This window comes from Sus scrofa, chromosome 7 (genome assembly GCF_000003025.6).
Source record: "Sus scrofa isolate TJ Tabasco breed Duroc chromosome 7, Sscrofa11.1, whole genome shotgun sequence".
Taxonomy (NCBI): Eukaryota; Metazoa; Chordata; class Mammalia; order Artiodactyla; family Suidae; genus Sus; species Sus scrofa.
Window position 1 is genome coordinate 13,961,775 of NC_010449.5, and position 23,724 is coordinate 13,985,498.

General features: G+C 41.5%; 1 protein-coding gene across 5 annotated transcripts in view; it reads left to right on the top strand.

The window, feature by feature from the left end:
• RNF144B (ring finger protein 144B) overlaps window positions 1–23,724 on the top strand; it is a 172,994-nt gene that overhangs the window by 15,674 nt on the left and 133,596 nt on the right. Inside the window, exon 2 of one of the 5 annotated variants that reach the window (XM_021100234.1) lies at window positions 12,771–12,971. The exons of 2 other annotated variants lie outside the window; for them this stretch is intronic. Coding sequence is in view for 1 of the 3 variants with exons in the window: in XM_005665608.3 (XP_005665665.1) it covers window positions 17,515–17,557 (43 nt within the window). In the remaining 2 variants the exon portion in view is untranslated. 2 more of the 5 variants (XM_013977462.2, XM_005665608.3) reach the window with 2 other exon arrangements.

Consider the following 23,724-nt stretch of genomic DNA (forward strand, 5'->3'; position numbering starts at 1 on the left):
TATTTTAACCTCAGATTATAAACTTGCTAAGGGATGTTTCTTTTAAGGAAGAACATGCCTCTGATGGGGTATTTCTGTATCATTATTTTGATTCTCCTCTTTGGCTATTTTTTTTTTATCACCTATGGTAGCAAACTGTATCTGGAGTGACTGCTACAACCCATCTCAATTTTTTGAACTGTATTATTTTAAATCTCAGCTAAGCTTCAGTTAATGAAACCAAGAATCAAGGACTCTGGGTCCTAGTTTTCGTACTGGCACTGCCTGACTTTCATCCTGTTAGGGACTTAGTTTGTCCATCTATAAATAGGTGTTGAAACAAATCATCTTGAATATCTTTCTAGCACTGTTGATCTGTAATTCCAGGAAATCAGAGTAACATGCTGCTAGCTATTTTGGGTTAGGGATCTTAAACACATTTTTAAACTATAAGAACCAGGTCTAAGTATATCTTAGTACAACAATTCAAGGGATAAATGGTGCTTAAATCATCCAAAATTTTAACTGTCCCAGAACACAATATTCTGAGTTCTTTTGTAAGTATCACTTGGATATATCCAAGTATACATTTTCCAGGTTTTTCTGGTATGGAAGTGTATTTCCCATGTATTTAAGAGCTTTTGTCTTCTTTGGCATTCAGAAAAAGTTTCCCATGGATGTAGTGGAAATGAGTGTCTTGTTTTTTTTTTTTAACTTGCTTTTTAAATCTCTTCTTTTTTTCTTTCCTTCTTCTTTTTTTTTTTTTTTTTTTTAAGAGATGTAGATACCCAGATCTTGAACTTTTTCATGAGATTTGTCAACTTTATCTAAATTTACTTTACTCTTCCTGAGTTCTAAGACCTTGGGAAAGTATTGGCAGGCTTCCTTTTTGATGAAAGTGCAAGAGGGGCTGCACTTAGAGTTCAGCTATCAAATCTTCAGAACGCTTTGTTTGCAGTCAGTTTGGATGAAGGGAACAAGTGACAAAGCCTCTAGATCAGTTGCCATGTGCCTTAATGGTAGAAGGCTGTCACTGCTTTCTTGTTCCGGCTTTTGAATGACTTCTCTCAGAGCCTAAAGTAAGTGGGCTACAGAACCATAAAGCCATCGCCCCTGGCCAGGAGGGGTGCATCTAAGTTATATTAATGTCATTGCTATCCTCATGGATTTGTCAAGGGACTAAGTGACCTAAGAAAGCTAGTTCAGTTGTTTGCTTTTATGTAGACCATGTTCTGGCTTGTTCATTTTTCACGTGTATGTGTGTGTGTGGCAGTTTCATGCAGTTGGCATTGGAGCGTGATATTCTTTTACCTGAGGGAGGTATGAATGATGGAGAAAATTTCTTATAATAATTGCCATTGTTCTCGTCTGCAAAATACACTTCTAAGAATCAGAGACTGCCTGGAAATATAAACCTATTGGATTGCACTTACTCAACGGCAAATAAAATGCTCTTTATGTAAAACTCAGTTTTTAGGAAAGCAGAGTGTGACATTTGGACAACTGTTGCTTATTTTGTGTTCCTAAAACATTATTTTCATTTTCTGCTCTCATCCGAATCTTAAATATAACGACAGTTTTGGTGTATTTACCCAAAGAAAGAAAAACAAGTGAACACCAATACAAACATTACTCAGTCATAAGAATTCTTACTGAGCTTAAAGTCCTGTGTACAAAAGCACCATTCAGTGCTTTAAAAAGCTTGAAAAGAGTGAGCTTAGTGGTACAATCTTATCTTCAACTGGTCATCTTACCTGGTCTTAAACATGGGCTGCTTACAATGGAGCGCAGTGTTAGAAAAAGCGGTTCAGTGCCTACAGCTTTTACTTAAGTCTGAGGAATGCATAAGCCTCCAAGGTCGAGGTAGTGCACTGTAAGCTTTCTGTATATTTGCGAACCACGGTCTTGGGGTCTCTCCGTAGGTATGAGAGGTATGCGGAGTGAGGTATTTACTGACTCCTTTATGCCCCCAGCACTCCACGGAGCTAAGCCAGGATCCACATGTCACAACTTGGGTGGCTTAATTGCTAAGGACAGTAAACTGGATGGAATGCAGTGACACAGAGGATATCCTGCGATATGTTCAGATTTGATGGTATGAGAGAGACGTGCATTTTGTGCGATGATTTTTAATGAAACACATGCTATTTTAGACATTCTTTCTTAGGCTTCTAAAAAACAAGTAGTGTGTGTGCTTGATTTGTCCTGAGAGCCATTTCTCCAAGTCCAGTGGATAATCATTAGGCAAAACTTAATCAGTACATTCCTATGAGCTTTCGGTTAGTAGACCCTTAAGATTCCTCTTAGATCAGCAGCTATTCAAAGAGGGAATGAGCTTTGTTCTTAGGGTACTTAGTATTTGAGGTGAGTGCAAGATTTTTTTTCGTTCACACTTGAGAGGTTTTTACAACACATTTAAGTAACGGTTTGTGTTTATCCCAAGGGGACGTTGACAATAATAAGTTTGATATTTGAAAAAAAATGTTTGAACTTATCAAAGGAAAAGCAAATTAGAGAGCAAGCAAGCAAGCAATAATTCTTTTTTTTTTTTTTTTAGTGTCTATTAGGGTCGCACCCAAGACACATGGAAGTTCCGGAATCGGAGCTGTAGCCATAGCAACTCGGGACCCAAGCCGAAACCTACACCACAGCTCACAGCAATGCTGGATTCTTTAATCCACTGAGTGAGGCCAGGGATTGAACCTGCGTCCTCATGGATACTAGTCAGGTTTGTTGCCTCTGAGCCACAATGGGAATTCCAGCAAGCAATACTTCTTGCATAAATGTTCTGTTACCCTATCTCTGTTGGACTCTCTCAGCAAGAGTGAGCCATCTCTCCTGGGTGACTGTTAGGTGCCTCAGTGACATCAGCTGCTGCTGCTAAGTGGCAGTTATGTGGGGCCCCTGACCCCTTTCCACTTTCAGAACAAGAATAGAACTAATTGAAGCATGAGGATGCAATGCATTCCAAAATGTATTTACTCATCCTGCAAGGCAACCAAGAAGGGTTTTTTTTTTTTTGTCACTTAGAATTTTTTTTTTTGATTAAAACTTCTAGTTTATTTTTTTAATTTAAAATTTTATTAGAGTATAGTTGATTTACAATGTTGGGCCAATAACTAAGATTTTTTTGACATTGGGCTTGAAACTCTCAGCCTCGAATGTGCCAAAAAAACATAATACAAATAATCCAGTTTGTCTATTGTTCAAATCTTTGAGTAATGAGCTCTATGAAATCATTCACCCTCTTTCTCTATGTTGAAATTGTGCTATGTTAACTTTTGCCTAAATCGAGCAGTTTTGGAGAGCATCTTCTGACAGTGGTTATTTGCCCTGTGGATTGGGTCTGTATTTACATCCAATTTTAGGCCAAATCATAAGCTTGGTAAAGGTTGCATGCTTTTTCTTCATTTTCTGTGTTCTTTATGTTTTCTCTCCTGCTCAGAAGCTTTTCCCCTCGTTCCAATAAAATCCCAGTATTGGACAAAGTTCCTCTTTAACAGTTTAAAACAAACAAACAAAACCTGATCTTCAGAAGGAGTGTAAAACTAAAACACAAAGGTATAATTAATCAAAAATAATGAGCAAAAATAGGATACCTTGAACTTTTAATGCTCCTGGACTAACTTCATCCAATAAGAGGGACATTGCCTGTGCTGTTTTTAGAGCCAGAAGACCTTGGTCCAAGCCTGGCTTAGTCATGCTCTCCATTGTTGTCAGCTGCCGTTTATATCTTTACTTGGGGGCTGCAGTGATTCTGCAAGATGGTGTGGGTTTTCTGTAAAATGTGAAGCCCTTTGCAGGTATTCTTTTTTTTAAAAAAACTGCTTTAAAATCATCCAAGGAGCTCTTAAGTAGGATGTCGGAAGTCCTTGGAGATGTCTTCTCACCACACCAGGCCTGTTTCCTTGTCATGAAAACTGGAAGGCTGAACCAGAATGTCTCGAATGTTCTTTTCAACCTCAAGCATTTTACAATGTCATGAAATAAAATAAGATGCTGACACCTGTATCAGGAAGACAAAGGATGGCATGAGTTAGAACCAAGAGGTAAATTAGAAGAATAAAGGAGGTGACAGTTATGGGGGAAATGGCCCGAACCTGCCAGAAGTCTGCAGAGGGAAGCTGCAGAGGAAGGGGGTTTTGGGTCTGTGTAGCAGGAGCCCTAGGAGGTGGGGGGCATTCATTTGGATGGTTTCATGGATTTGGAGTGAAGGCTGCAGGGATGCCTGGGAGCTGAGTAATTAGGATGATAGATTTGGGGGTGGGGGGGAAGTGGCAGTGTTTTCAGGTGAGTAGGCTCTAAGGCTTGCAGGGATTGGTAGTCAGCAAGTGTGGGGGCGAAATTGGCAGGGTACACCCATGACTCCAGCAACCACCACTTTCTTAACCTGTCTCCCCTCTCCCTCTCTGTTCCCCTGGGCAGTGAGAATGATCTACTGAGATGACTTCTCCTCCCTGCTTGAACTCCTTTAATGGGAGTTCTCCCTGGGGCTGAGCAGGTTAAGAATCTGACTAGTATCCATGAGGATGCGGGTTCAATCCCTGGCCTCGCTCAGTGGGTTAAGGATCCCGTGTTGCTGTAAGCCGCAGCTTGGATCTAGTGTTGCTGTGACTGTGGCGTAGGATGGCAGCTGCAGCTCTGTTTCGACCCCTAGCCTGGGAACTTCCACATGCTGAAGGTGCAGCTGAAAAAAGAAAGGAAAAAAGATCCTTAATGACTTTCATTGTGTTGAGCTTAAAATATGGATTCCTTAAATGGGCTTTCAGGTGCGTTGAAGGGACTGGCGCTTGCTTATCTCCCATCCACCTCCGTTCCACTCTGCCTCTCTTTCTGAATTCCCACCATGCTGGTTAGTTTGAAGTCACCAAGGTTTTCCTGCATTAGGGCCTAATCATGTGCTATTTCTCCACCGTTCTTCATGGGGTTAGCTTTGATTCTTTCGGAGCTTAGCTGAAGTATTTCTTCAGACAGGCTTTTTGTGATCACTCTACACATAATAATCTCTCTCCCTTGCCTAAGCCTGATATGTATGTATGTATGTGTGTGTGTGTGTATATATATATATATACATTTTTTTTTTCAAGGCCCCACCTATGGCATATGGAAGTTCCCAGGCTAGAGGTTGAATTGGAGCTACAGCTGCCAGCCTACACCACTACACCACAGCCACAGCAATGCCAGGTCCAAGCCGCATCTGCAACCTAAACCACAGCTTACAGCAATGCCAGATCCCCGACCCATTGAATAAGGCCAGGGATTGAACCTGCATCCTCACAGATACTAGTCAGATTCGTTCCTCTTGTGCTACAGCGGGAGCTCCTTAAACCTGATTATTTGTTTCCTTAACAACCACAATCACAAGCTATAGTTATTATGCCCTAGCATGATGTCTCATTAAAGAATTCTTTGCTATAGAATTGAATGAATGAATGCGAAGCTCACATTTTCTTCTTCCCTTTTTTCTTTTCTTCCTATATCTTTATTTCGTCTTTCTCTCATTTTCCCAAGTCTATATAGCTTATATACATTTTTCGATTATAAAAGTAGTTTATATCCATGTCAAACAATTAAGTAATACTTAAGTATGGAAGAAAATAAAAGTCACTGAAATTGCATCACCCAGAGAAAATCAGAACTAATTTTTTGCTGTATATACCTAAAATCTACTTCTTAATTTTCAAAAGCAGTCGAGATTAATATTTTTCTTTCCAAGGTTTCAAATCAAGTTTCCCTCCTCTTAAAAGGGCTTCCGTGAGTTGGGTCTGTGCGTCCTTCCCAGGAATCTTTTCCTCCCATTGACATTGGTGCAGTTCTTCTCTGCCTAGGAGGTAGGCTGACGCTGCCTTTTTAAGGCGTAATCCGGTGGCATTTATCTTTGGTTAAAAGAAAAAAAGTAACTGTTATTCTTGTCTTTAGCTGCCAGCATTGCAGATTGGGCATTTAAATGCTTTGGATGGTGTATTTGGGGAAGCTAACAGCTGCATGTGCTATTTCCAATATTCTTTAAGATCCACCCAGGATGTGACCAGGGAATGCTTGCCATTCTTCTGGAGTGGGGGTAGAGATGTAAAATTGGTGAGCGATAAGCAGAGGTGAAAACTAGGTGAGAAATTCTTTAACCAATTGTAGGCCGGCCATCTGATATCCAGAAAAAACTGCATTCCTTTGAGCCGCTCTCTCCGAATGCTCATCTGCCTGAACTTGGGGCGGCTGCAGGTGGGGAGTGCTTTGGAGACTCACGGAACATCAGTGTGCTTCTAAAACAAACAGAGCAAACAAGTTCCACTCTCTCCTGCCATATATGCATATATGGCAAAATCAGTGCTATTTGTGCTATGCAACAGTGCTGTTCTCTGAATTTCCAACACCCGTATATCCATAGCACTGTAGCAACATATATATGTTGGAGAATAGTGCTGTTGCACAGTCTGCAAGTGACCAGCCAACCAACCAACAATAACAACAAAAAAACCCCAAAGCAAATAAAAACCTTGATTTTTCTCTTTAAAAAGGAAAACATTTGGATCCATTAGGGAGCCATGGGCAAGTCCTTCTCTTTCAAATATTGAAATGCATAGTTGAATTGTGTTTCTAGTTTATATTCACCTCCTGCTCGATCCAAAAATGATTCATCGACACCATTTTGGGATTTGATTGGACTGAGAAATCCTTGTTATAGTTTAGTCGGGGCCAATTTCATGGATTTTCTCAAAAACAATTTGCACCCTAAAGCCTAACAGAAGTTCAAATTAAAGCTTTGTTTCCGTTGTTTTCATATCACATTAAATTGATACTCTAGGAATTTTTTGTTTGGGAGAGGATGATTGAAATGAGAACTGTTTTCTTTGGCTGTAATTACTTAAAAAAAACAAAACAAAACAACTGTCACTGCTAAATTTTGAGTATTTGTTTTGCCATGGGGAAGGGACAGGCAGTTAGCATGTTCTGATTTGCATAGTTACTTGACATAAGAATGTATTTTATCCTTGGAAGTGGGTAGCAGATACTCTTGGTGACCTGCCCACTCCCTTTATCATTCACTGGGCTTCAGATTTCCAACTGTGCATCGACACCAACCTCCAGAAGCCCTCAGTCAGTGACTGATGGGAGTTAGGGTGTAATTACTCCAGCTGTTCACTCCCTGGGGGTGCTGATGGTAAAGCCTGTTTGTCTCAGAGTTTCCTGGTCCCAGTTACATCCTAGTTATGGCTTAACACAGCCTTCATTAACTCTCTTTCCTTTCCTGCTGCTCCCCTACTGGTAATCCCTGTACCTCTTTAAGAAACTGCAGTCAAATCTTGGTCTCAAATCAAATCCCTGCTTTGGGGGATACGTAATCTAAAACAAACCTCTTAGCTTCAGGCCACATTTTAATCTATTATCCTAGGTAGATAAAATCATACTTGGCTTAATACTTAACAAGTACTTTATATGTTTTCATTATCTGGTAACACATATTGTTAATTGTCTCCTAAATCATGTCTTTGTTATTTTCCCTTTAAAAGAGAGAGCGTTGTACATATGGAATATGATTGAAACAGTGAAAATACAAAAAAAGCATCGGAAAAATAAGTACCTGGGTAAAACACCATTGTATTCTAAGAATTCCCAGTCTCAATAACAATGCTTTAAGACAGGATGAAATGTGTACCAAGTGCTAAGTTTAGTGGCTAAAACTTAGCATGTTCCTTTTATTGTTGCTTTTCCTGGCATCTTCTATGTTAGGAGATAGCCAGGCATTTGGGAAGAACTTGTAATTTTTTGTAAAGATAAGGATGGAGGTCAAATACTATTTAATTCACATCAGTGTGAGAGCTCTACATTATGATCTGCCCTTTAAGTGTCTAGGATACATACTGAATGCAAAATAAAAGCTTTTGCAGACCCGGAGATTACGCAGGCAAAAGTCACCTGCTCCTTCAAAGATAGGGGGTAAGCATAACTGTGGGGCTTTGGAGCTGTAATTTGGCCTCCTATATGTGCCAGCTACCCTGAAAGTACCCAACCTTGGCCACATGGGTGATGGGGTCAGAGGTTGTGATGGGATCATATTCAAGATCACTAACTGCAGATTCTGTCTTTTGGGTCAGAACTGTGTCTGGCAAAATAAGGAGACAGGCAGGAGAATGTGGGGACTGGGGACCGAGGTTGGGGACTGTCTGGGTGCAGATTCTCACCAATAAAATAAAGATAATTCCTGGACGTTTCCGTCGTGGCTCAGTGGTTAACACATCCACCTAGGAACCGTGAGGTTGCGGGTTCGATCCCTGGCCTCGGTCAGTGGGTTAAAGATCCGATCCGGTGTTGCCATGAGCTGCGGTGTAGGTCACAGACTTGGCTTGAATCCCCTGTTGCTGTGGCTGTGGTGTAGGCTGGCAGCTGTAGCTCTCATTTGACCTCTAGACTGGGAACTTCCATATGCCACACATGTGGCCCTAAAAAGCAAAATAATAAAATAAAGCAAAAATATAATTCCTACCTTTCAGGGTGTTTGTGAAGATTAAAGTGATTCAAGCATAATACCTCATAAATAGTAAGTTCTTGGTAAATGGTAGCTATTATTAGGGTGGTTTATTGTCCAAACCAGTATACTTTCAAAAATAAAAGGATGCTAAAATGAGCTATATAATATATATATATACTTACATAATTTAAAAACTAAATATTTACTGAAAAATTAGTTTTATTATAGGAATAGGCCCACAGAATAGTTCTACCTAAAAACATTTGAAAATGAAATTCTTACCAAAAAAATAAAAACAGCCATGTATATTACAGCAAAATAAAAACGCTTTTTGTAATCGTATGTGAATAAGAAAAGTTGAATTTTTTTTTTTTTTTTGTCTTTTTGTCTTTTTAGGGCCATACCCGCATCATATGGAGGTTCCCAGGCTAGGGGTCGGATCAGAGCTGTTGCTGCTGGCCTATGCCAGAGCCACAGCCACCCCGGATCTGAGCCACATCTTCTACCTACACCACAGCTCACGGCAACACCAGATCCTTAACCCACTGAGTGAGGCCAGGGATCGAACCTGCAACCTCATGGTTCCTAGTTGGATTTGTTTCCACCACACCACAACAGGAACTCCAAGAAAAGCTGAATGATTATTTTTGTGACATATTCATATACATAGTCAGTTTTTTAATTGTAGCTGACTCTAATACCTCATAACTGGCATTTTTTTTTTGAAGAAGGCACTTTTTTTTTTTAAGGTTTCCAAAAATTTTGCTTACTACAGTCAACTGATATATTTATTAAAAATTAAATTTGGGAGTTCCCGTCGTGGCGCAGTGGTTAACGAATCCGACTAGGAACCATGAGGTTGCGGGTTCGGTCCCTGCCCTTGCTCAGTGGGTTAACGATCTGGCGTTGCCGTGAGCTGTGGTGTAGGTTGCAGACACGGCTCGGATCCCGCGTTGCTGTGGCTCTGGCGTAGGCCGGTGGCTACAGCTCCGATTCAGCCCCTGGCCTGGGAACCTCCATATGCCGCGGGAGCGGCACAAGAAATAGCAACAACAACAACAACAACAAAAAGACCAAAAAAAAAAAAAAAAAAATTAAATTTGCCTTCCAGTGGGCTCTTCTTACGCCATGTGCCCATGCTGCTATTGAAGTATTTAATATATCTTGAGTTAGTGGCTACAGCTCCGATTAGACCCCTAGCCTGGGAACCTCCATATGCCGTGAGAGCGGCCCAAGAAATAGCAAAAAGACAAAAAAAAAAAAGAGTTTTTAAAGTGTTCTTTTAAAAAAAATTTTTTTATTGTAGTTGACTTACAATGTTCTGTCAACTTCTGCTGTACAGAGAAGTGACCCAATTATATATGTATATACTATTTTTCTCATATTATCTTCCATCATGTTCCAATCACAAGTGATTGGATATAGTTCCTGGTGCTGAACTAGAGAAAGACACACAGACTGACTGACCCCTTCCTCTTCTTTTTTTGGCCACCCTGTGGCATGTGGAGTTCCTGGGTCTGGGATCAGAGCTGCAGTTGTGACCTAAGCCGCAGCTGTGGCAACACCAGATCCTTAACCCCCTGTGCTATGTTGGGGATTGAACCTGTGTCTCACGGCTCCCAGGACACCACCAATCCTGTTATGCCATAGTGGGAACTCCTCCCTTCCCTCTTCTTATAAGGGCACTATTTCCCACCTGCATGACCTTGTCTAAACCCAATTACCTTTCCACAGCCTCCAAAGGCTGTCACATTGAGAGTTGGGGCTTCAACCTATGACTTTTGGGGATACACACTATTCAGTCCATGGCTCTGCTCATGTGCTTACACAGTGTTAGACAAGACCATAGCAGGGGAAGAGAAATGCAAAGTGGACGGCTACTGAATTAATCCCGGCTGGTTTTAACACGATTACTACTAGTAAGCCTCCATTAAAGTGAAAATAAACCAGGAACATGTTGAGCTAAACAGGATGGCAAGACAGTAGGCCTAACCCTGGACTGTCCAGGGCAAAATGTCCTAGCCAATTACCTAGTTGCTGAAGATGGCCCCTTATTGTAAAAGAAATTTTTACATGCGAACACTAGAGGGCGCTTTAGACTGTAATTAAGAATCCTGCTTTCTTTCCAGAGGAAACGCTGCACCGGATTGATGGTTTAAACTTCAGCAGTGAACAGTTTATAAAAACTTAGATAAATCCACATCACTTGATTTTGATATTCCAAGAACATGATCGAATTCCACACAAATGTTTTGCTGTGTGTCTCCACATGCTGGTGGTTGTGATAATCCTACTTTTTTAAAAATTCTTTTTTAATTGAAGTGTAGTTGATTTACAGTGATAATCCTGTTTTTGTTTACTTCGGAATGCCTTTTTTACCCCTTGAATCTTCAGGAGTGCCTTAAGGTGAGAATAAAGATTGGGTTGCGATCTCTGCTTACCAGTGGGGTTTTGTTTTTTTCTTGGAGTGGGTGGGGAGGGGCAGGAGGGCTATACAGTCAATGAAAACAACTATAATGTCTTTCTTTAGAGATAAACCTGATATTATTTTTATATGCATGTGGCACCCACTGTTCTTATGATATGTGTTATAAGTAAGGGTGGATTATTAGGCAAGTGTCCCAGCCTTCAGGGAAGCGGTATAAATTGTGGGGGAAAATATTGTTTGGCCTGGAGCCCTTGATTCTGTCCCTGTCTCTGTGCCTTTGGGCAGATCTTATAATCCTTCTGGGTTTGTGTCTTAATCAAGTGGTGGGGTTGAACTAAATGACTGTGTCCTTTTCAGGTCTACAATGTTCTTATCCTGACTTTTACACCTAATGTCACTTGGTCTTAAATTTGCATTCACATGTAGGTGTGCTGTCTGGATATTACCTTTAGCTCAAATCATGAAGTCTCTGACACTATGGAAACTTGACTTAGAAGAAAGTGGGGAGGTAGGTAGTTCCCTGTTTGGGGGCCCTGGTGGAGTTCTTTATAATGGCTCCCCCCCCCACTAGAAACCAGTAGCAAATACTAGAAAATACTCATGCAAGCACTGTTTCCTAACCTCAGACTTTCCTTGAAGCAAAAATGATGGTCAAATGTTTATATTCATCGACTTTCCTGCTAGGATTCAGGCTAGATAAACAGTGAGAGGCCAAAAAAATCACTTGAGATTTTAAGTCCAATTCGTCTATTTCTGATGCTCTTGAAAACACCTGAGATGAATATTTGCCAGCTAGATGTAAGCCCCATCTGCCCTCAGGTAATTGAGGCCAGACTGTTTAGGGATCTGGTGTGTGATTGACTGTTGTTGCTACACAGTTTTATTTTAACTCCTGAAGAATTCTCTGGCATTTCTGGCTGAGTTCTACTTCTAAAATAAACATGGTGTTGAATGGTGTACGCTTTACATGGAAAAATGAGACGTTAGCATCATTCGTCTCTGTTGGAAGGAAAATAATTTGATTGGTGGAGTCACACAACTCCTATCTTGTGTAGAGATTAAAAAGTGACTTTTAGCATGTTTCTCGGTGACAGTTTCTGTAGTCTTTTGCATGTGTGTGTGTGCATGCATCTGTGTGCTTGTGTGTGGGTGCCTTGTGTCTGCAGATGTGTCTCTGTATGTCCCTTTTTTCAGTGAACAGTCATTTACAGTTAATAACTCCTGCATGATAACTTGTGTTATATCTTGAAAGTTTCTTCACACCTCGCAGTTCGCCATCTGTGATGGTGAAAGCGAAAAGAAGGCAATCCCAAAGGGAACTTGCATCTTTTGGCAATTTCCTCATGACGTCTAATGTCTGAGCTGAGCCTTGGGAACAGCAGGCAGAGTAGAGGAGGGAAGGCAGGAGCTGGGATAGGTCTCAGGCCAGGGAGCCTGGCAGGTGTGTGAATGACCAGTCAAGTCTGCAAGGAGACCACTGTACAAGCCTGTGGATGTCAGTGTCAGGGAGATGCTTCCTATCCCTTCATCAGCCCTGTCCTGAGGGCCTCCTTTGTGCCAGATCCTGTGATTGCTGAAATGAATGTGGAAGTGTCTTCCCCCAAGTATTTTAAGGACCAGTGGGTAAACCGAACATAGAAGTAAATCGGGATAAAACCATAAATGCTAAGAGGAGTGTTATGGGAGCCCCCAGGCGTTCAGGCTGTGAGGAGAGGATCTCACTAATATGCTAATGGCCCATGTCTTTCAAGGGAAGGCAAGGGGGTCCCCAGGTGGACAGCAGGCTTTCTGAGGTGTGCATGGAGGGAGCGTGAACCCATGTCCTTTGTACAGTGCGGGCAAGGGGAGGATACAAGTTGGGAACGGCAGAAATGCCTTCAGGAGATGCACTCTCAGTTCTTTCAGCATGTTGGAGTCTTTGGACGTGCTGGCTTGAATTCAAGACGGTGCTTTCTAAACCCATTTCGGCCGTTCCTTCGAGAACCTTCATTTACTTAAGGAGTGAGACCATTTTCCTCAGCATTTATCCAGAAATGGATTGTATTACTTGTCATTAAAAGTATCTCAAAAGTAACACCGTGGGAAGAGACAAATCAGGTGGGTATCAATTTTTCTACTATTGTTTTTCTTTTTCTTTTTTTCTTTTTTCTGCTTTTTAGGGTCACACCTGTGGCATATTCGATCCCAGGCTTGGGATCGAATTGGCGCTGCAGCTGCCAGCCTACACCACAGCCACAGCAACACAGGATCTGAGCCACATCTTCAACTTACACCGCAGCTCACAGCAATGCCAGATCCTCAACCCACTGAGCGAGGCCAGGGCTTGAAGCCGTGTTCTTATGGATAATAGTCCATGAGGTTCATTACCACTGAGCCATAATGGGAACTCCTCCACTGTCATTTGTAACAAGATCATTTGTTTTTTTTTGTTTTTATGGCTGTACCTGTGGCACATGGAAGTTCTCAGGTTAGGGGGTTGAATCAGAGCTGCAGCTGCAGGCCCTATGCCACAGCCATGGCAACACTAGATCTGAAGCATATCTGTAAGCTACACCACAGCTTGTGGCTGGATCCTTAACTGAATTTTGGTTAAGACTCTTAGTTACAAGTGACTGAAACTCCACTCAAACCAGCATATGCAATAAAGGGAATTTGTGGGCTCACATAGTTGGGAAGCCTCAGTGGGTGGAGCAGGAAGAACTGGATCAGAGATTCAGACATGGCCATGGGACTCTCTTTCCACACCCCTTGCCTCTGTTCATCTCTGCTTACACTTTTGGATTGAATAGTTTTTTTTTCTTTTCTTTTTTTTTTTTTTTTTTAAAGTATCTTACTTGAGAATTCTAGTGAGGTAGAGAACTTTGGTTAGATTAGCATGTGCCAGATGGCTGGCTGGTATTTTGGTCACTAACAGGCAAGTGATGGAAAAACTTTGGAGAAAATTATAAAAAGTCATTTTCTTGCGCCCCATCCCCCTACTTTTCTGGGACAAAAGTGTCAAACACTGGGCATAAAACATGTCCCATGTCGGCAATGAGTTTTGCCAATTGAGGGTGATAAACTGATTCAGATAACAACACGGACAGCAACTTTGAGTGCTCAACAAGTGCTAGGTATTCCCTAAGCCTTTTATGTGTAACACATTTAATTTTCATCACAAGCCTATGTGTTGGACATGACTGTTATCTCCACTTTATGGATGAGGAAACTGAGGCCCTGGGAGTTGGGGGCACTGCCCAGCATCATACACTAGTGCATGGATATTTGTCTTCAGACCTGTGCTCTTAGCCGTTAAGTTAAACAGAGTTGCCTGATATAATAATTAGTGATAATGTCTAATGAATGGATAGATATTGTTGCAAAGATATTAAACACATGAGAAAGAAGGAAAGAGGGAAAATAACCACTTCATAATTTCCCCCCATATTCGATGATTCCCAGCCCAGCTCCCAAGGGTCCAGCGGAGTCCATCAGGGTTGGGAAAGGATTTGCCTGGGTCACCTCATGGCTGAGCCAAAAATAGTCAGTTTGGGTTCAAGGCTACCCACTAATTCAACCCTTGGGAGTTTAGTTCAGGGATGGAGCTTGGGAGCAAGAGTGGGGTCCACTTCTGGAAAGAACAGGAAAAATTTGAGGAGGAGGAGACACTGCTTGAACTCCCTCGGTGGCTCTGACCTGAGCACCAAGTCTGGAAAAGTTCAGCCCCTCTGTGACCCTCTGCGGGCTGCTCTGGGACCAGGCCTCCTTGGGTTGACCAGTGTGTTCATCCCTCACGGAACTAGAGAGGATGGACGGATCTTGAACTCCCAGGACTAAAACGGACTTTAGGGAGGGCTGGATGAAATGTGGGATGGGGAGATACGTATGAGTTTGTCTCCCTTTGCAATTTTTTTTTTTTTGCTTTTGTTATTTTAAAATTGTTGTTAAATATATATAACGTAAAATTGACCATTTTCTCTTTTTTATGGAAATATAGTTGATTTACAGTGTTTCAGGTATACAGTAAACTAAGTTATATATGTGTGTGTGTGTGTGTGTGTATGTGTGTGTGTGTGTATTCTTTTTCAGTCTTTTCCATTATGTGTTACTACAAGATATTGAATATAGTGCCCTGTGCTATGCAGTAGGTCCTTGTTACCTATCAATTTTATATATGGTAGTGTGTGTCTGTTAACCCAAATTCCTAATTTATCTCTCCTACAATTCCCCTTTGGTAACTATACATTTGTTTTCTTTTTCTTTTTGCTTTTTAGGGCATATGGAGATTCTCAGGCTAGGGGTCTAATCTGAGCCACAGCTGCTGGCCTACACCCCAGCCACAGCAATGTGGGATCTGAGCCGTGTCTGCAACCTACACTACAGCTCACGGCAACATCAGGTCCTTAACCCATTGAGTGAGGCCAGGGATCGAACCCGCCACCTCGTGGTTCCTAGTGGGGTTCGTTTCTGCTGTGCCACAACGGGAACTCTACATTTGTTTTCTATGTCTGTGAGTCTGTTTCTTATTTGTAAATAAGTTCACTTCTGTCATTTTTTTGGATCCCATTTATAAGTTATATCATGTGATACTTGTCTTTCTCTGACTTCGCTTAGTGATAGGTCTATCCATGTTGCTACCAATGGCATTATTTCATTCTTTTTACGGCTGAGTAATATTCCATTGTGTATATGTACCACATCTTCTTTATCCATTCCTCTGTTGATGGGCATTTAGGTTGCTTCCATGTCTTGGCTATTGTAAATAGTGCTGCTCTGAACATTGGGGTACACGTATCTTTTCAAATTAAGAGTTTTCATCTTTTCTGGATCACATGGTAATTCTGTTTTTTGTTCTCTGAGTTACTTCTATACTGTTGTCCATAGTGGCTGCAAAAGTGACCATTTTTATGTGTACAGTTCGGTGGAATTAAATACACTCTCCATGTTGTGCAACTATCACCACTATCTATTTCTAAAACTTTTCCATTTTCCCAAAGAGAAATGCCCCATTCCCCTTCCCCCCAGCCCCTGGTCACCTCTGTTCTACTTTGTAAATTTGGCTACTCGAGTTTCCTCATGTCAGTGGAATTGTAAGATATATGTGCCTTTGTGTCTTGGCTTCTATCATTCAGCATAATGTGCTCAAGCTTCCTCCACGTAGTGTGGGTCAGAACTTCATTTCTTTGTTAAAACTGGAAGACTGGAGAGGAGATGGCATGAGATGGTCTGGGCTTGCCCGCCTCTGCATAGCACAGGCTTCCTGCCCTTGAAGTTCCAAGTTGTTGCTTGGCGGCATCCTTGCCAGTTCCCAAGGCCAGTGAGTGGTGTGATTCATTGCGCATCAGAAAAACAAAGGTTCCTCTCACCCCAACCTCGTCCCCAATTCTTTCTCTTCAAAATACAGAGACTAGAAGATCTACTTGGTTTAACAGTGAGTGGGGGACAGTGGAAGTCAAGGTAGAAAAGACCTGTTAATTAATTATTCACACTTTGCTACGAATCAGGGTCATCTGATCTTTCTTCAGTGCCCTCAGCAGAACCAAGACAATAGGAATTACAGAGTTGGAACAGAAAGTAGGGTAAGGCTGAAGTTGTGGAGCCCAGGTGTGGCAGCCTTATTCCGATACCATCAAAGCCCCAGGCGTGTGGGGAGAAGGAAGGAGAGACTAGATACCTGGAATTTCTCCTCTGAGGAGAAACCAGAGGAAATGGCCTTGCTCTGGCTTGTCTTAGCACCAGACCGGACACCTCTCTCGCCCACCCAGCGGCTGTCATTTAAAGCATTTAAGGGAGCTCCCCTTGTGGTTCAGTGGTAAAAGACTTGGCTAGGATCCATGAGGAAGCGGGTTTGATCCCTAGCCTTGCTCAATGGGTATTGCCGTGAGCTGTGGTGTAGGTTGCAGATGGGGCTTAGGCCCCACATTGCTGTGGCTGTGGCTTAGATCCATGACTGCAACTCCCTAGCCTGGGAACTTCCATATGCCACAGGTGTGGCCCTAAGAAGAACCAAAAAAAAAAAAAAAAAAAAGTATCTAAGGTTGCTAGCCCCCCTAGGGTCTTTTAAAAAAATTAATTTATTTTGTTTATTTTACTTACTGAAGTAGAGTTAATTTACAGTATCAAGTTAGTTTCAGGCATACAGCTCAGCAATTCAATTATACATGTATAATATATGTATATTCATTTTCAGAATCTTTTCCCTTATAGGTTATCACAAAATATTGAGCATAGCTCCCTGCAGGTCCTTGCCACCTGGAGTCCTGGAATGGGGACAGCTGGATTTTGTAGCCTCTCTCTCCCTTCTTTGCAGATTCTCTGGATAGAGACACGGAAATTTCACAGGCTGACTCTGGGTCAAGCCATGCGAAACAGAAGTTCTTTGTGGAGCCAGTTTCTGTTCTGTTCAGCAGTTCACACGTTTACTTCCAGCTCTAAGGTCCCCTGGCCGGACCCTGAAGAACCTTCCACGCAGGTTGACATAGTCACTGCCGCTGTCCCAGAAGCAGGGTGTCTCCTTCCAGTTCACTGCTGTTCCTTTTTAGCTTTTTGCCCTTGGATTGGTTGGTTGGTAAGAAGGCAGCCGGCACTGGCTGTAGTACGTGTGGGGTGGGGAGACAGGAAGGAGGTTTCTGGGTCTGTGTTGCTGACCTAATTCTACAATATGTTTTCATTGACTGAGTTGATTATTTATATATCACTTACTGGTAAGTGAATGACTTTCACTCCTTTCAGTTTTTCCATGTCCCTACTTCCAGCTCCTTACCACATTTTACACGCACTTGAAAATTCCCTTCTTAGGCTCTTTGTTGTTCGTTTAAGCTCATAGGAACAATATTGCCTGCTTATTGTTTGAACTGCTGCTTTGGTGCTGCTATTAGAAAACCCTGGTTTTACATGTAATTTGTATGAGGAATAAGTCAATGTTTATTGTCCAGCCTTTAAAGGAGCTGTGTTCTTCATGTTGCATTTTAATATTTAGTGTACCAATGGAACATTTTTGCTTTAATCACCTTCCTTGAGTGATTAAATATGCGTCACTAGATTTGGCTTGCTTTCACTAACTCGGAAAGCTGGTTCCTTGTTAAACAAGTTAGTTATTTGTTCCCTAAAGTTATATTCACTGTTTACTTTTTGTGTTTGGCACTGCTTTTTGTGTTCTGATTTCAATGAAAAACATTAAAAGAATTACTTAAGAATATGTTCTCTTTGTATTTTGAAACTGGGGTACTCATGTTATTTTGATGTTAGATTCAGCATCAGAGAAACTTTCTAAGTTCAAATTCACAGGCTTTATGGCTTTCTTATTTCTAAAACTTGCTCAGTTATGCCCCATTTCTGCTGGTGTGGCATCAGAAAAAAAGGTTCTTTTGTGGAAATTTGATTTTTGTATCCCTTCCCTGCTTTTCAGTAAACTCTGAGATTTTCAGTCCTAAAAATTAAATGAGAATAGTAATTCAAGTAAGCATGGCTTTTAAAAATGTTTAATAAGCAGGACATCATTGCTTACCTGGGACATTAAAGAAATTATTCTTTTTTTTTTTTTTTTTTGTCTTTTCTAGGGCTGCTTCCCGTGGCATAGGGAGGTTCCCAGGCTAGGGGTCGAATCGGAGCTGTAGCCACCAGCCTACGCCAGAGCCATAGCAACCTGGGATCCGAGCCACATCTGCAACCTACATCACAGCTCATGGCAACGCTGGATCCTTAACCCACTGAGCAAGGCCAGGGATCGAACCCGCAACCTCATGGTTCCTAGTCGGATCCGTTAAGCGCTGCGCCACAACAGGAACTCCAAGAAATGATTCTTACAGCAGCATTAATCCCTTTCTGTTACATGTATTATGAGTATGACTGATTTATGGGTGTGAAAACTATGTTAAATGCAAATAAATAACAGTAGTCCTTTAAAGAACAATTCCCCCTCCCCTATACAAGAATACATTTACTTTATATGAAGTGATAAAATCTATATTTTGCAAGAAATAGAATTTTAAAATTATTTAATGTCAGGTATTTTTTGCATAGTAGGTATGCAGTATGTGTTTCCTTTTCCTGCTACAGAAGAAAAAAATGACTTTAGTGGAGAAAGCAGAAAAAAAAGCTTTTAGGTCTCTGTCCCTTGCTCTGACTGTATCCCTTTACTGTAGATATATAACTGAGTAGATTGCTCTAATTACATAGTTCATCTTTGTAACAGCCTCAGCTGATTCAGTTTAAAATCAGATTAAAATGAAACAAAACTTTCTTCTGCTTGTGCATCCAAACCTATAATTTAGGACTGTGCTGAACTTTGAAAAGAATGCTTAACTAGTTTTTTCTCCAACCACAAGTTTGATATAATTTCCTTAAAAAGCAAGAAAATCGTGACACATTAAAAGATCCTAGATTTAGTTGTTTAGAGGCTGTTTCTGATGATGGGGGAAATTAAGCAGACCACCTTGTACTCTATGTAATAGTGAGAACGGGGGCTGAGAAACCAGGGCTGAGTCTTCATCCATTAAGAGGAAGAGCTGGCAAAGTTGAATTCTCCATCTTTGACCTTAGCATTTCAGTGGGTCTTCGTTCTTATGGACTCTCTTCCCTCACCCATTTCCTTCTCACTTTTAATTTATACAGGCATTAAACATTTTGGATAATATTTGGGTGCCCTCTGAGCTTTGGAAAGACATTTTCTTTGGGTTCAGTTCATTGGGTCCATGTTGTTCTGTTGTGTTTTTATACTGTGTTCATCAGAAAAACCTTAAGTAGAATAAAGCACACAGAGGTATTAAATGATCTCATTTCTTCTTGAGTCATTTCAGCTCTAGAGTTTCTCTTCCTTTTGCTACTTAGAAGATTGGGACTTTAGAATCAGGGACTCCCCAAGCCACAGAATCTCACCATTGTTCATGGTCCTGCAAAGCAAACATCTCTCTACTTCCCCATGTAACTTCCACATTTGCTTTTTTTTTTTTTTTTTTCTTTTGGTCTTTTTGTCTTTTTAGGTCTGCAACTGAGGCATATGGCAGTTCCCAGGCTAGGGGTCGAATCATAGCTGTAGCCACCAGCCTACACCACAGCCACAGCAACGCCAGATCCAAGCCGCGTCTGTGACCCACACCACAGCTCACAGTATCACCGGATCCTTAACCCACTGAGCGAGGCCAGGGATCGAATCCACAACCTCATGGTTCCTAGTTGGATTCGTTAACCGCTGAGCCATGACGGGAACTCCGAGAGGTATAATTTAAATATGTGTTCTTCCACCTGCTCTGATTCTTTGCACTTTATTTAATGAGTCTACATTTCTTATCTTATTCAAGAATTGACTTAAAACTCCTTTCTTCCTGCCCATCACCCAGTAAGCTTGGGGCTGAAGGAATGGCCTGCTGTGAGGTGATGCAGTGAGGGGTGCCTGGTATGTGTGTATTTGTAAAGCAGTAATGAAACCGACTAAAATTTGGTGTGCTTTTTAATATTGCTCTGTGAGGACAATTCTAAACACATGTCAGTGGTAAATTACTCTTTGCTGAAAAAACCCTTTCGTTGGCCTAAGTTATAAACAATTCTGTGGTTATTGTTGTTTTATTTTTTTTTTTTTTTTTTTTTTTTTTTTTTTTTTTTTTGCTATTTTTTGGGCTCCCGCATATGAGTTCCAGGTAGGTCGAATCGACTGTTGCACCGCTACGCAGACCACAGCAACGCGGATCCGAGCCATGTCTGCAACTACACCACAGCTCACGCAACGCGGATCGTTAACCACTGAGCAGGGCAGGACGAACCGCAACCTCACGTTCCTAGTCGATTCGTTAACCACTGCGCCACGACGGGAACTCCATGTTGTTTTAATAACATATACATAAGCTACAAACTTAAAACATTTGTATTAGCGATTCTTTTTTTAATGCTCTTTAGGGCTGAATCTGTGGCATATGGAAGTTCCCAGGTTAGGGATTGAATCGGAACTACAGCTGCTGGCCTGTGCCACAGCCATAGCAATGCAGGATCCAAGCTGTGCCTGCAACCTACACCGCAGCTCACGGCAATGCTGGATCCCTGACCCACTGAGCGAGGCCAGGAATCAAACCCGCATCCTTGTGGATACGAATCGGATTTGTTTCTGCTGTGCCACAACAGGAACTCCTGTATTATTCTTTAATACCATTGTTTACATGCACGTTAATTTGGAGAACCCCTTCTTAAAAACTGAACTACATACATTCACATTTAAAAGAAAATAGTATTTCTTATCTCTCTTCGTTTCTAAAGATCAGTATCCAGGAGCAGCTTAGGTTTGTGGTTCTGGCTCAGCACCTTTCATGAGATTGCGGTGAAGAGGCTGACTGTAGCTGCAGCTTTTGAAGCCTGGCCTGGGGGTGAGGGCTGCTTCTGGCTTAGTCCTCAGTTCCTCACTGGCTGTTGGTCTGAGGTCTCAGTTCCTCACTAGTTAGGCTTTTCCATCCCAGCTGTTCGTCCAGGCAGCTGACTCTTTCCCATGTGAGTGATCCACACACATTCACTTTGAGACTAAGTTCCTAAAAGTTCAGAACTGTTAGAGCTCACTTCAGATATAGTTTGAGTCTGACCTCTGTGGTCCTGCGCATTTCTGGGAAACCCTAGATGTGAAATCAGTGAAACCACCGCGACAGCACAGGTGAAGAAATCTACTTCAGTTCTGATACTCCTTGTGACTATTTGGAGATTCTATCTGTGTTTAAAATTTGAAACAGTGCAAATCACAAAGGGTATGATTTTTACTTGTAGCTCATGTATGTTTTCCTTTTTCTTTCTTTTTAGGGCTGCATGTTGCCGCATATGGAAGTTCCCAGGCTAGGGGTTGAATCGGAGCTACAGCTGCTGGCCTATGCCACAGCTCACAGCAACGCCAGATCCTTAATCCACTGAGTGAGGCCAGGGATCGAACCTGCATCCTCATGGATCCTAGTCAGGTTCGTTAACCAATGAGCCATGAAGGGAACTCCTGCATGATGTGTTTTATTGAGTTTGAATAACATCTTTAAACTTTATTTTTTTAAAAAATTCTTGTTTTAAAACCAAAGGAATGGCGTTCCCATCGTGGCGCAGTGGTTAACGAATCCGACTAGGAACCATGAGGCTGCGGGTTCAATCCCTGCCCTTGCTCAGTGGGTTAAGGATCTGGCATTGCCGTGAGCTGTGGTGCAGATTGCAGACGCTGCTCGGATCCCGCATTGCTGTGGCTCTAGCGTAGGCCGGTGGCTACAGCTCCAATTAGACCCCTAGCCTGGGAACCTCCACGTGCCTCAGGAAGGGGCCCTAGAAAAGGCAAAAAGACAAAATAAATAAATAAATAAAACCAAAGGAACAAGAAGATACAATATCACATCAGTATGATTTAGTGGTTTGTCACAACTGTAGCTTTTTCAGAGCTTTCATTTTTATTGAAATTTTCTTGTTTTTGGAATATTATTTTTATGAATAAATTCATATTCACTAATCATATATAAAGATAGACCAATATGTAGATAACTTTTTACCTTTCTAAAAACTATATTAAAATAACTAAAATATTTAATTCGTTATTTTCCCTATTTTGAATGGCAACTTCTTTTCTTTTCTTTTTCTTTTTTTGTATTTTAGGGCTGTCCCTGCAGCATATGGCGGTTCCCAGGCAAGGGGTCCAATAGGAGCTGTAGTCGCTGGCCTACAACTCTGGCAATTTCTTACTTGTTTTTTTATTGGCATTACATATACATATTGAGTTCAATGAAAGAAAGGGGTCCATGCCACTGCCCCTCTTCTGGCCTCTATTTCCTTTTATAACTATAACTAAAAAGATGACTTGGAGTTCCCATCGTGGCTCAGTGGTAACGAACCCGACTAGTATCCATGAGGACATGGGTTCAATCCCTGGCCTTGCTAGGTGGGTTAACCATCCGGCGTTGCCCTGAGCTGTGGTGTAGGTTGCAGATGTGGCTCAGATCTGGTGTTGCTGTGGCTGTGGCGTAGGCTGGCGGCTGCAGCTCCTAGCCTGGGAACCTATATATGCCGTGGGTGCGGCCCTAAAAAGACAAAAAAGAAAAAAAAAAAAAGATGACTTGGTTATATAAAAAGAGTGGTGGTAGATTTACCCCAGATCGAATTTGTTAGGTATAACATTGCTTCTGGGCTACTTTTCCACATTATTTTTAAAAACTTTTTTACCACCTCTGAGACCTTTCCTTGTACTCCATACTTAGTCAAAAGTACTGCAAAAATGAACCTTTTCACAGAAAAGAAAATCATGGACTTGGAGAATAGACTTGTGGTTGCCAAGGGAGACGGGGAGGGAGTGGGGTGGTTGGGGAGCTTGGGGTTAATAGATGCAGACTATTGCCTTTGGAATGGATTAGCAAGGAGATCCTGCTGTGTAGCACTGGGAACTATGTCAAGTCACTTATAATGGAGCATGATAATGTGAGAAAAAAGGAATGTGTACATGTATGTGTAACTGGGTCACCACCACTGTACAGTAGGAAATTGACAGAACACTGTTAACCAGCTATAATGAAAAAAATAAAAATCATCATATATATATACATATATATATGTATATATATGCATACCCTGCTTTTATATCATGACATGTCCCTGAAAAACCTATATGTAACCAGAATCTTTGGAAAACAGAGATATTTCAAACAAATTCTTTGGAACATACAAGTTATCTCTTTTCAGCATGTGTATACCCCATGCACCTTTTTTACTCTTAAAAGAGAAAGCAAGAAGCACCCATAAAGGAATATTCTGTGTTCTGAGCAGAGAAGATTAGATGCTTTTCCTACTCATTCTACATCTTGCTCTGATGAAGGGAGGCATAACTTCTTTCAGCCCTGAAACAACTTTGTTCCAGCCTCACAGGTCCTCCCTGGTCCTA